Genomic DNA, 12,131 nt, shown 5'->3' on the forward strand with positions numbered 1-12,131 from the left:
TTCACATGATTCGGAAGGAAAACGTCGAATAATTGAGGTTTTTGCGTCGAATAAAGGAATTATTCCCACATTAAAATGGAACCAATTGTGACCGGAGCTAAACGTCGTATAAATGAGAGGCGTATAAACGAAGTTTCACTGTATCAGAAACATCCTTGAAGCCTTGGTGCTGCCATCTACCCACTTCACCAGCAAACTGAAAACAGTATTTTAAAGAACTCAAAAAAACAATCTGAAATCCGAAACATTATAGGCAACAAAAGCTCATGCGGGGGAAGGCATGTTGGACGAATTACTTTTGTTTATATTTCTGCACTGGAAGACATGCTGAGACTCTTAATTATAAAATTTTCATAATAATTGCAACACCCCACGTCCTATACCACGGGATTCATTAATTAACATCCAACGCAAACGATAACAACAAAATAGCCCTTAAACATGAATTTCCGAAGATTCGAAACCCTCGTCCAAGGACTTGCGCAACCTCCCGCGCACATTACAGACCTGTTTAAGAACAATCCTTGGTTAACGCTCATGTAAATTAAGCATTAAATGTCGTCCCCGACCAATCAAGGAAACGGTAATAATTCTCAATTATCCATACTTCTCTCCTCATAAATGCGTTTCGGACATTCAGCACATATACACGTGTTGTAATAATGTCCCGTGGCATGTTTATAATGTTCAATGGCAACTGGTTCTTTTCTCTGAATCATTTTCGTTGGGGAAAAACTTTACGTGTCACAAAATATTAAAAATGGTAATTGATTTTCATAGTATGTATCCTTGAAAGAAATTTGCTTCCCTTTTATTTTGAGACGTTGATTATGTTATTGTGAGAGAGAATGTCGGCGTCTTTTTCTTGTTCTACCTTCTTGAGATACGGCATTCCATTTTTTTCTGATTGCTTTTGGCTATGATTTACCATCAAGGAAAAAAAAAATTGCCAAAATTCGTCACACCACATCTCACTTTTTTCCTCAAGGAAACAAATTTTGTTGTTTTTCCCCCTCTAATTTTCGCACTTAGTCCTCATTTCCTGTTCGAAAAAAAGTATTCGGTGGTCATCATTATTATGTAATTATGATTTATGGGATATTTACATCGAGAGGTTTTGTACCAGTACCAGTTTCTGGGACGAGGAATTACGCATCTTTTTTACGCTTCTGGTACGATTAATTACGCATCCGTTAAGCTTCTGGTACAAGAAATTACTAGGGGATGAGAATCGATTAAAATTTTTAACTGGTTAATCAAGTTTTTCTAATCGAATTTTAATATTTCTGTGACCATATAATATTAATAGATGCTTTAAAAATATAATTTATTCATTTCACTCACCTATTCGGTAGATGTAAACAAATATGGGAATGGGTGAAGATGCTGCCGCTTCAAGAAATTTGATATATATATATATATGCTGAACATATTAATTGCCAAAACTTGTGATTTCTTCACTTGAATCTTGTTTTGTTTCTTTACCGTTATTATTCACCAATGTCGAAACCTTTTCCGATTATATTGTTTCTTATTTTCCTAGAAACTGCTCTCGAATGGTACTTGTGAGGAAATGAGCTGGTGCTTCCAAAAATATAGAAAAAATGTGCTTTTCACATAGTGGAGACAATAAATTTTGATCTTGTCTTCTAAAACTCCAATAAAATTCAATTTGAAATTAAAATCATCAGTTTTCGTTGAATCGAATTTGATCAAAATATTGATTCAAATATTTTTTAATACAGATATATTGTCACTTATCCAAAATCTTCTTTATAGAACATGATTTATGAGATATCTAATCAGTTATTTCAAACAAATCAAGTTAACTCACAAACTTTTAATAAAAATTTTAATCGCATTTTAAAGCTAAAATTTTTAACAGCGATTAACAATTGATCGGTCGACCGACCCGATCAGAAAAGCCCTAGAAATTGCGCATCTTTTCAGTTTCTGGTAGAAGAAATTACACATCTTTTCAGCTTCTGATAGAAGTATCGGTCGGTATTATAATCTCGGAAAAAACCACCCGATTTCGAGATGGGAATGCGACCTGTTTCCTGCAACAGACCTAAAAAAACAACAAACCTACAATGGTACAAATATTCAATCATCTCTATCAGTTTGAAAAATAGATGCCCACAGACTGTTCACCCACTAGATGTGAGCATGGGTGACTCTTCGCGCACACATGATCTCATCCACCTCAACTCATTCGATAGTAAATTACCCATGGATATGGAACAGAGTTGGTTTCGGTTTCAAAGAAAGAATGCTTCTGATTCAAGAATTTCTGGTAAAACTATCAGTCGGTATTGCAATGGAATTTCGCCCATTTGTTTACCAAGTATCAGTGATCTGTGATTTTCTGGATCAAGAACTAAAATAATTTGAGGAATGATTGATTTTTTATTTTCGGAAATTTTCAGATAGGGTTCGACAAGAGCTTTTGAGAGGTTCACGCTTTCACTGGTGAAAAATTAAAAATATATATGTTTAAAAATTACTCAGTGTTTGAGCTCTTATTTTCCATGAAACCCAAATACCGGTCATACCATAACCATTGATGGTTTTGTGAGAACTGCAAGTTTAGAAATCTATTGTCTAATAAATTTTTGCCATGTATTTCTAATGTGTATACGTTTTTCTTTCAAACCGAGCACGACTCAAGTCTATCGCCATGGGCAATTTACTACCTAGTGAGTTGTGCCGGAAGTGTAAGTATGTGCCTAACAGTCTTGACGAGTATCTGACTGATTTTTCAGTGCTGCCATCTATATTACAGAAGTGAAGAGATTGAAGTATGATGATTGAATATTTTTGTACCGTTTGAAAAGGCCCGTTGCTCTCTATGGCGAAACTTTTTAACGGGAAAGATTGGCTCGCATTCGCGATTGAAGTTGGGAACCACAGATAACCCACTTCAGCCGACCTCTGTTATGGCACCAGTGAGGTTCGAATCCTCGACCTCACTATGCGAATCTATGACCACTCGACCACCACAGCGGTTCTAATGCATGCTGCTTCCCATTAAAATTGTAACACCAAGAGAGAGAAATCCATCTGGCATACCTGAAATTTGCATATTTCGTACAGCATGATTTGAATGGAATTAGCTGCACGTAGAAAAGCCAATCATTTTCAGCAGCAATGTCACCGATATAAGAAGGTAATGTATCCAGTCCTCTCTAGTGTAGAAATAAAATGTTAATAATGTACAAAAAAAAAGTGAAATGCAACTGAAGACGTTGGATGTACGGATATAGAAACGATAGTTTTGAATTTTTTTGCGTATGAAATGCAAAATTTTCCATTTAAATTTTTTTTGCGATTGAATGTTTTTTATTTGAGAAATATCTCTGTGAATGAATGCTAATTTTTTTATTCGAAATTTTTTTTACGATGGAATGCAAAATTTTTGTTTCGAAAAATATTTTTGCGAATGAATACAAAATTCTTAACTTGAACACTTTAATTTTCAAATGCAAAATTTCCGATTTAGAACGGTTTTTTTTTTTTAAATTTGGATTTTTTTAAATTTGCGAAATTTACATCTCTAACCATTTAGCACTACAAAAGAAACCGATTTAATTTTAGGGAAAACAATCGTCCTAACCATCCTAATCGCGATTTAAAAATCATCAGTTATTTTATCATCTGTTTATAAACACTGGCCCAGTCAACATCAAGAAAAATTAATAATTAATTAATTATAAAAATAATAATAATAATAATAATGGGAAAAGAAAAGCCACTCTGTATAACATGACAGGTATTGGTTCAAGGTCTGGAAAAACGAACGAGTGTGTATTTGGCGCACGTTGGCGGCATCCGAATTCATTTCTCGCCTCTCACGTACTCTACGTGAATTTTTTTTTTACTTACTATTTATTTTATTTATTTATTTCATTATTTTCGTCTAAGTTTGACAGCTCGCACGAGTTCTCCACATCCCGAAAGGAATAATAATAATAATAAAATAATAATATTAAGTTTTCAGTCAGTCAGTCATTCAGAGAAGGATCTCCCATCTGAGAGACAAGGATCGCTCGCGCGCGTGTTCTCTGGGCTCGTTTTCATGTTCACATGTGATCTGACTCAGTGACTGACTGACAAACATTTCACGTGAAAAAAAAAAAAAAATTACGTGACTGTTATTGCTTAGTAAGGAGAATAATAGTATTTATAATTAAGTATTTATTATTGCGGAGTCACGAACAACCTTTGAATGAACGCGGTGATCGGTACGTGAAACGAGCCGGCTATTTATTAGTTTTGTTTTGTTTTTGCGACGGTCAGTAATGTGATAAGCTCTTCGTGTGATCTGAGTGTTGGATATTTGGTCATTTAGCATCCAATATGTGGATATATGTGGTCATTTACCTCACTTTATGTGAAGCTAATGGACATATTTTTAGGAATAAGAGACAAGGTGAGTGGAACCTTTGGTACAGATTGGTAAAGGATGGTGATAATTGATATATTGCTAGTAGTATGCCGCGATTATTGAAGAAAAAGGCAGTATAAGTTATTATTATTTTTTAATGAAGCCAATATCCGATGTGAATGCATTCTAGGTGCGTGTAAAGTAAAAAAAAGCTGAAAACGACCGGCAAGTTTTTGGCAGAATTCTCTGGTTCCGCATTGTACATGCTAGAGAACAACACCACCCTCCCCTCCTATTTTTAATGTTCAATGTTAATGTTCGAAGTCACTTTGGATATGGTTATTATTGGTGACTGAAAAAATATTCGAACTTTTTTTAAAATTTAATTGAAATTTTTTAAAAATCATATTTCAAGAAATCGATTATGAAATTCTGTGGTGTTTGGTCAGAACATGATAACTCTGAAATCACATTTTTGAGATATAAGCATTTTTTTCATTGCCATTTAAAAATCAAAAATAAAGCATACACGCAAATGCAAATGAAAACATCATACATCAGCATGATGTTTAGCCGTAGCACGTATTTGTGCATTATCTCACTTCTAATTAGTTATAATTAGCAAGACTTACTTTTAAATCAAAAATCGATTTTTTGAAGATATCATGTTCTGACCACAGAATTATCACATACAGGTCTATGATAATTTCAGCTAAGTCTAAATTGAGTAATCATGATCCATTACTTTCAAGGGCTGTCTTAATGCACAGGACCACTTCGGCACGGTTCCTGGAACTCAAATGCGTAGCGAGACCCATTGCCGTTTTTCTCTATAAGGTAGTCAGGCCCCCAACGTCTTCAGAGGGCCTCAAAAAATCTCAAAATAGTTATTTTTTGGAGAAATTGTTTAAAGATCAAATCATTCTTGCGTTGTATTTTTGTGACAATCAACACAAAAAAAAAAACATCGACAGTTTGTCGTTGACAAAGGACAACTGGAGATGGACCCCCATTACCTTCAATATCCTAGGGCCCTCATCATATCCGGCCCTGAGGAGGCCCCATAAAATTATAGGATGGCAGGGCCGGAACTAGTGGGGTGGGGTTCAACTTCCCCGGGCGGTAAACTTTAGGAAGTGATAAATTTTAGGAAAGAACAAAAATGCCTTTAGAAAATCAACGCACGGGGCAGCAAAAATTCATGCCCTTCCGCCTCACGAAAATCCTAGTTGCGGACCTCAGATCTAGTGCAACGATTTTCGGGAAGGCTGGTATTTCCAAAGGATGGGGGTCCCCAAAACATCACTCTACCCGATAGCCAATGATGCTATTGTGACGATCCGGTTCCACATAAAAATTTAAAAAAAAAATGAGTGCACTCGTCTCCGATGTTAATGCATTATAGTGGTCACACCGGCAATGTATTTACATCAGACGAAGCTGAATTTCAGCAGTAATTTTATGGGGGGATTTAAAAATTGATTCTTGTCATAATTTTGTGTCATGCAAATAGTAAGTTTTTTTTGGGAGATTAACACTAATGTTTATGGAAATGATGTAGAGAGCCGCACAAAAAACCTACTACTCATGTATTGTAAAGACAATATAGACCCCACACCTTTCTCCGCATAAATATTTGAAATACATGTTTAAAGTCACTTCAAAAGTATAGGAGTTTTTTAAATGATGAAGTGAATTGAAATTTTTTTTTTTTAATTTTGTGCTTAAAGCAAAATCTCGCTATAGCTACAAACATACTCGAAACGATAAATTCCTCTGTAACGATATTTTTTTTAAGTCTTGTTTGGAAATATCTATGCGCTAATGTTAAACTGCCGTCTCTCGATATAACGATAATCCCTCTACAACGACATCTTGGTATGTAGAGTACCGTTATATTGACGTTCCACTGCCATTAAAGTTATGACATATGTGAGTGGATCAGTCTGTATCTGAATGGTATTTTATCTTATTATTTATTTATGATGGAAGAAATATGTGGTCAGAGAAAACTGGCAAGTGTCGCTGGTCAGATTTTTTTCCTTTTTTTCAATTTGTTAAAACATAAATTTGCTAAAAAAAATATATACAGTCGTCGTTCGTTACAACGGCCATGCGATATTGCCATCGTTTCATTACGACGACCGGTGCGATATAAGTCCCATTTTTTTTTCTATTCCTTCCTAAGTTACTTTTCATCCAATATAACAACCTAAAAAGATTATATTAACTCATTTGTTCTCCCGAGCCTTTCTTTCCGAAAAATTTGCATACGTTTTCTTGTTAAGCTGTACTCAAACGAGTACAGTGGGTGCAAATGGTTGGATACAACGTTCGAACTAAGCATTGCCTTGTCTCGAGCAATTTGCATTGCATAAAGTGAATGCGGTTTGTGGGAACAGTTACTCTCGCGATAAGAGAGGGATTTCTTCTATAGAAAATAATTGGTTCAGTTTTTCGTCGATAGAGGGTACTGCAAAAAAGCTAATCACTGGGAATATGCAGATCAGAGTCCTGTAAAATGCAGGACGTACAATTAATAGTTCATTTCTGAATTTCCTGTTGCTGTCGCTTCAGAAGTTTTTTATTGCGATGTTGACATTGGTGGATGTCCACTATTGGTGAAGTTGTTTTATATCCGCTACGAATCGCCCACTGAAGATTTACGAACGTTTCGAACACAGAAAAGATTCAAGAAAGGTTCCGGTCCGATCACTGCTGACGGACTGGCGTGCATCGTCATCTATCGACAGAAATTTGAACTAATTTTTTTTCCGTGCCATTAAAAAAAAATTCCTCCTTTGTGACATCATCATCATGACGTTTTCGCAATGCGCATTCAAATACACGATTTCCTTCCACTCATTTCTATGAATTTTTAAACTTTCCAATTCATTGGACTTCCTGTATATGCTGATTAAATTACGGGACTCAGATGCCTTACTCACGGATGAGGCTGTCCGGCTAACACCTTCTATACCAGAAAGCCTAAGTGCGAAGCTTTGTCGTCACTGAAGTCATCCATTTCACCTGCAGCCATTAGATATAGCAATCCAATGTATGCGAAATCTTTTCCTTTTTTGCAGTATATTCAATGACTAGGTGAAATGGACGACTTCAGTGACGTCACGAGCTTTGGTCCAGCCCAGTTTGAGTACATCCGTCTAAAACATTTATAGTGATTTTTTAGTATGTAGTGAAGTATTTTCTAGTGATTTTATGTTAAACTGTAGTGTTCTGCACTTTTACTGGCTGTAAAAACACTGAATGAAATTTTAAATCATGAATTTTCCCCCTTTCAATACAGCGGAGTTCATACGAAATGAAATCGACTCGTACGACATTGTCAGCCCTCAAAAGGTGACGCCATCAGGTGAGCTGCTGTCTCTAGATGTCCGCCATCGAGTGCCAGAACGCATCCGCAGATCCGTGACAGATTGCAACGATGATTATTCCGTCCATTACCGCATTCCGTTATCCGGCAACGACCTCTTGCTGAAGGTTAAGCCGAACCATCGTGTTTTGGCACCTGGTTTCGTTATCGAGAAACGTTCTTCATCCAGCCGTTGGAGACGCAACGCGACCGCGACATCGATGATGCGTTTGCAAGGACATTGTCTGTTCCAGGGAGAGATTAATGGTACCAGCGGCTCCAAAGTCGCGATATCGACATGTGATGGGCTGGTAAGTAAAACACTTTGTGGTTTTTATTAGAGTTTTGGTGAAAAGCACTTAGTTTCACACAACATAAAGCTGATAAATACTGTATACGAAAATGCAATAATAATGGTACAGTCGACGCTCGTTATAACGATCAACGACCACCAGATTACGTTTGTTTTGACGGAACAGCACTCGTTATAACGAGTGTCGACTCTATTTGCCTACTTCAGTTTGAAAAAAGCCTTTCTCCAAAAATACTTCAGCTGACAACGCAGTCATAAAAACTTTCTTGGTCTTCAGACAATAATTCGGATAACAATGCCATCTTGAAGCAATATTTCAAATCAACATTTTCCAACAATAGTTTGACCAACAACTATGTCGTTAAATATCATTTTTCGGCAATGCATCGACCAACAATGTCATCTGTAAAAAGTACTTCGACCAACAATGTCATCTGTAAAAAGTACTTCGACCAACAATGCCACCTATAAACAAAGCTTCGACCAAAAATGTCATCGGTGCACAATGCTTCGACCAAAAATGTCATCGTTGCACAATGCTTCGACCTACAACGCCATCTGTAAACAATATTTCAACTAACGACACGTCATTTTCAAACAATAATTCAGCTATCAACGCAAGCCGTTGCAAATTGAAACAATAATTTCAATCACACAGAGATATTCTCCAACAATTAATTTAGTCACCAACGGTGCTTTTAAACAATACCATTTCCCGACAATATTTCTGCTGAAGAAGCCCACACTGTTATCTCTAAACAATGCAATGCCATCTTCACACAATAACTCACCAAACAACGTAATCTCTAAAAAAAATCTGCTGGCCTGTAATGACTTCATTCGGCTAACAATGTCATCTTTAAAAAACAATTTCAGTAACAAAGACATTTGACTACAATTAATTAATTTTGCTTACAATGATGTTTTCAAACAATTATTCGGCAAACAATGTCTTTTTTTAACAAAGCCATTTCAAACAATTCTTCGCCAACATTGTCGTCTTTAAACAATAATTCGGTTAACAACGCCATCTTCAAACGATGATTTCAATAACAATGACATTTTCAAGCAATGATTTCAATAACATTTTCCTACACTACTTTGGACACAGCGGTGTTTTTAAACAATTCTTCAAATAATGTCATTTTCTAACAATATTTCGGCTAACCAAGCTAATTTCTTTCGATTCTTCGGGCAACAACACCATCTCCAAACATTGCCTCTACCGAAAACGCTATCTGTAGCAAATATTTCTACCAGCAGTACCATCTCTAAACAATACTTTGACCAGCAACGCCATTTCTAAACAATACTTGACTCACAACGCCATCCGTGTACAATTCCTCAGCCAACAATGCTATCACTAAGCAGTACTTCGATCAACAACGTCATTCATAAACAATACTTCGATCAACAATGTCATTCATAAACAATACTTCGATCAACAATGTCATTCATAAACAATACTTCGATCAACAATGTCATTCATAAACAATACTTCGGCTAATCTTTAAACAATTTTTCGGCTAACACAATGCCGTCTTCAAACACTAACAGCAACTTTTTTTCAACAATACATTGGCCAACAACAGCTGAAAATGCGGTTTCCAAAATTATCTCTGCTAGCCACGGCATTCTCCAACAATAATTTCTATACCAAGGTCACACGCCACCTGACTGCAGACTTGAATAGTTCACCAACCTCTTTTTCTCCAGCACGTGTGGACGTGATATCAATAACACCCCGATAATAATATCATCAACAATGATACCAATAATTCCTGGATATTGAAATTTCATATCCCTGATCTTACAACCACGATAAACACACATTTGTCTGCAGACACACACTATATGCTACAAAGGCAATCAAAACGCATTAGTGAAACGTCTCCTCGTAAGGAGCTGTTACATAAGTATTTGGAAATCTGACGCCGCCTCACGCACAAGAGAGAGAGAGATTCTTATAAAAAAAGAAAAGGATTATGTTTGATTAATGATCATTATGCTACTTCCATAACCGCTTCTTTCTCTCTGTCTATTCGGCGGAACTCGGCAGAAAACGTTATATAACAGTGTTGCTAAACAATATCCAATTTCAAGATGTCTCCTCAGATTAGCCAAAGAAAGTCCTTAATTTTTTTTCCGCCGCTGAGATAAGGTCTTATGCCCTTGGAACTGCCTTCGGAATGAGTTCTCAAGGTGGCACATGCGTTGATATTTGACGAATGGGTGGATTTTGCGATTTGGAGGTGACCTTTGATGGGTTATTAAACGCTTTCCGTTTTAATTCCACCATTTATACGAGTATATTTAGCGGCTAACGAGGTATGCTGAGGCTGATTCGTGGTTTTGTCGCCCTGGGCTATAGCCCGCTCAGCTTCCCCGCTCCTCTAAATACGTCTCTGTGTCTAAGTCACTCTTTTGTCATTCACACGCTTGTGCACTTTCTTGATCAATCTTTTTTTTTTGTCAATCTTTTGGTCGTTCACTGACCTGGTACCTCACTCTGGGTTACTGCTATGCTTATACACTCTCAAGATCACCCCTATGCTTACGCTCTTCAGGTCTCTCCATGCTCACACACTCTCTAGGCCACTCTATTGGTCGATCACTGTTTTGGTCATTCACATGCTTGCACACTGGCTTATTCACTCTTACCCTGGCTTGATCACTCTTTTTATCATTCACATGCTTGCATATTGTTTTGATTGCTCATATGTTTGCAAACTGTTTTGGTTGCCCACATGTTTGCTCACTTCACACAATCAAAGAAATTCTCTCCAACTCTAAAACAATCTTTTTCTTATGAACAATGTTCTTGTATAGGCTGCCGAACTTACATTTAGCATGATAGACACTCTTAAAATAATAACTATGTAATGTGACTTTCTATTCAATACGTTTCGGCTCGGGTTTTCATCTTTGGATACAGTTGTTGGACGTCTCATGTGTACGAGATCGTCCGCATGGGAACATGCATTTGTATAATACAATTACATTATATAGCCATGGATTCTTCGGGATGGCATAAGCCCTTTTACAAAGTTTATTGGGGGGGGGGGGGTGAAGCACCCCGAGTCTGCGGGTTCCGATGGCTATGCCTAACATGATGTATGTAAGATGAAATTCCACCGATATACGTGCATACACAATGTATATTTGCGATAATCGAATTTGCGACTCAAAAATAAACATTTAGAACTGAAAAGAGCGTCAAACTGAAAATTGAAAATTTTCACGAAAATATAAAGAGGACAGAAGAACAATATTTTGCAGAAATAGAATGTTCGTGTGCCGTAAAGCGGATGTATGGTCTGCGTAAAATTCGTAGATCGGTACTCTCATCGAAAATAATCTTCATTGTGGCACGGCTTGGAAGAAGGTTAGCCACCCCTGCTCTAGGTAATTCTTTTCGCCACTCGCTGACCTGGTCCCTTGATCTCTAGGCCACTCTTTTGGTCACTTACATGCTTGCAAACCCTCTAAGTAACTCGTTTTTTGTTTCACTCACTGAACGAGTCTCTCACTCACTAGGCAGAGGTGGATTTATTGTTTCACCAACTGTAAGCTACACTATTTTTAACGCCCTTCTACCATTCTCTACTAATTTTCTTAACCACTCATTCCTCAAATTTGTCATCCCTCTGAACTTGCTTCACTGGGCTATAGTCCCGCCCCCCCCCCCTCCACCCTATAAATACGCTTCTGGGTAACGAACTTAATGAGACTCGCTGCTGGAAGGCATTTTGGCATGTGTTGAGTTTAATTCTCGAATGTGGGTGGATAAGGTGAACTGTGTAACGTATATTGATGAAAGGACTGGGGTAAAAGAGAGTCGGAGATTCTTGGGTTCCCGACCGTTATGGAAAAAACCACCTGCAGTCGCAAAGTTAACCCGTTAACATCAAGAAAAGAGATGGCAAACAAAACTCTGCTGGAAATTCTACACCTTAAGAAGTCAAATAAAAAAGCAAATCGACGCCAAAGCAAAGAAAACCAAAAAAAACACTTTGGCTTAGTTCTAATTTCGTAACGAATCGAACATCGAGTGGCGC

General features: G+C 37.1%; 1 protein-coding gene across 1 annotated transcript in view; it reads left to right on the plus strand.

Moving 5' to 3' along the window:
- The first annotated feature begins 3,931 nt into the window (after positions 1-3,931).
- LOC149088114 (A disintegrin and metalloproteinase with thrombospondin motifs 6-like) overlaps positions 3,932-12,131 on the plus strand; it is a 59,674-nt gene continuing 51,474 nt past the window's right edge. Inside the window, exons 1-2 of the mRNA XM_089244579.1 lie at positions 3,932-4,432; positions 7,695-8,071. Of these exons, the coding sequence (XP_089100705.1) occupies positions 4,360-4,432; positions 7,695-8,071 (450 nt within the window). The 5' untranslated portion in view covers positions 3,932-4,359. The remainder of the gene's footprint in view (positions 4,433-7,694; positions 8,072-12,131) is intronic.

Source organism: Pholcus phalangioides, unplaced genomic scaffold (assembly GCF_987345545.1).
Source record: "Pholcus phalangioides strain wild (caught in Gottingen) unplaced genomic scaffold, Ppha-v1.0 ptg000003l_1, whole genome shotgun sequence".
NCBI classification, from domain to species: Eukaryota; Metazoa; Arthropoda; class Arachnida; order Araneae; family Pholcidae; genus Pholcus; species Pholcus phalangioides.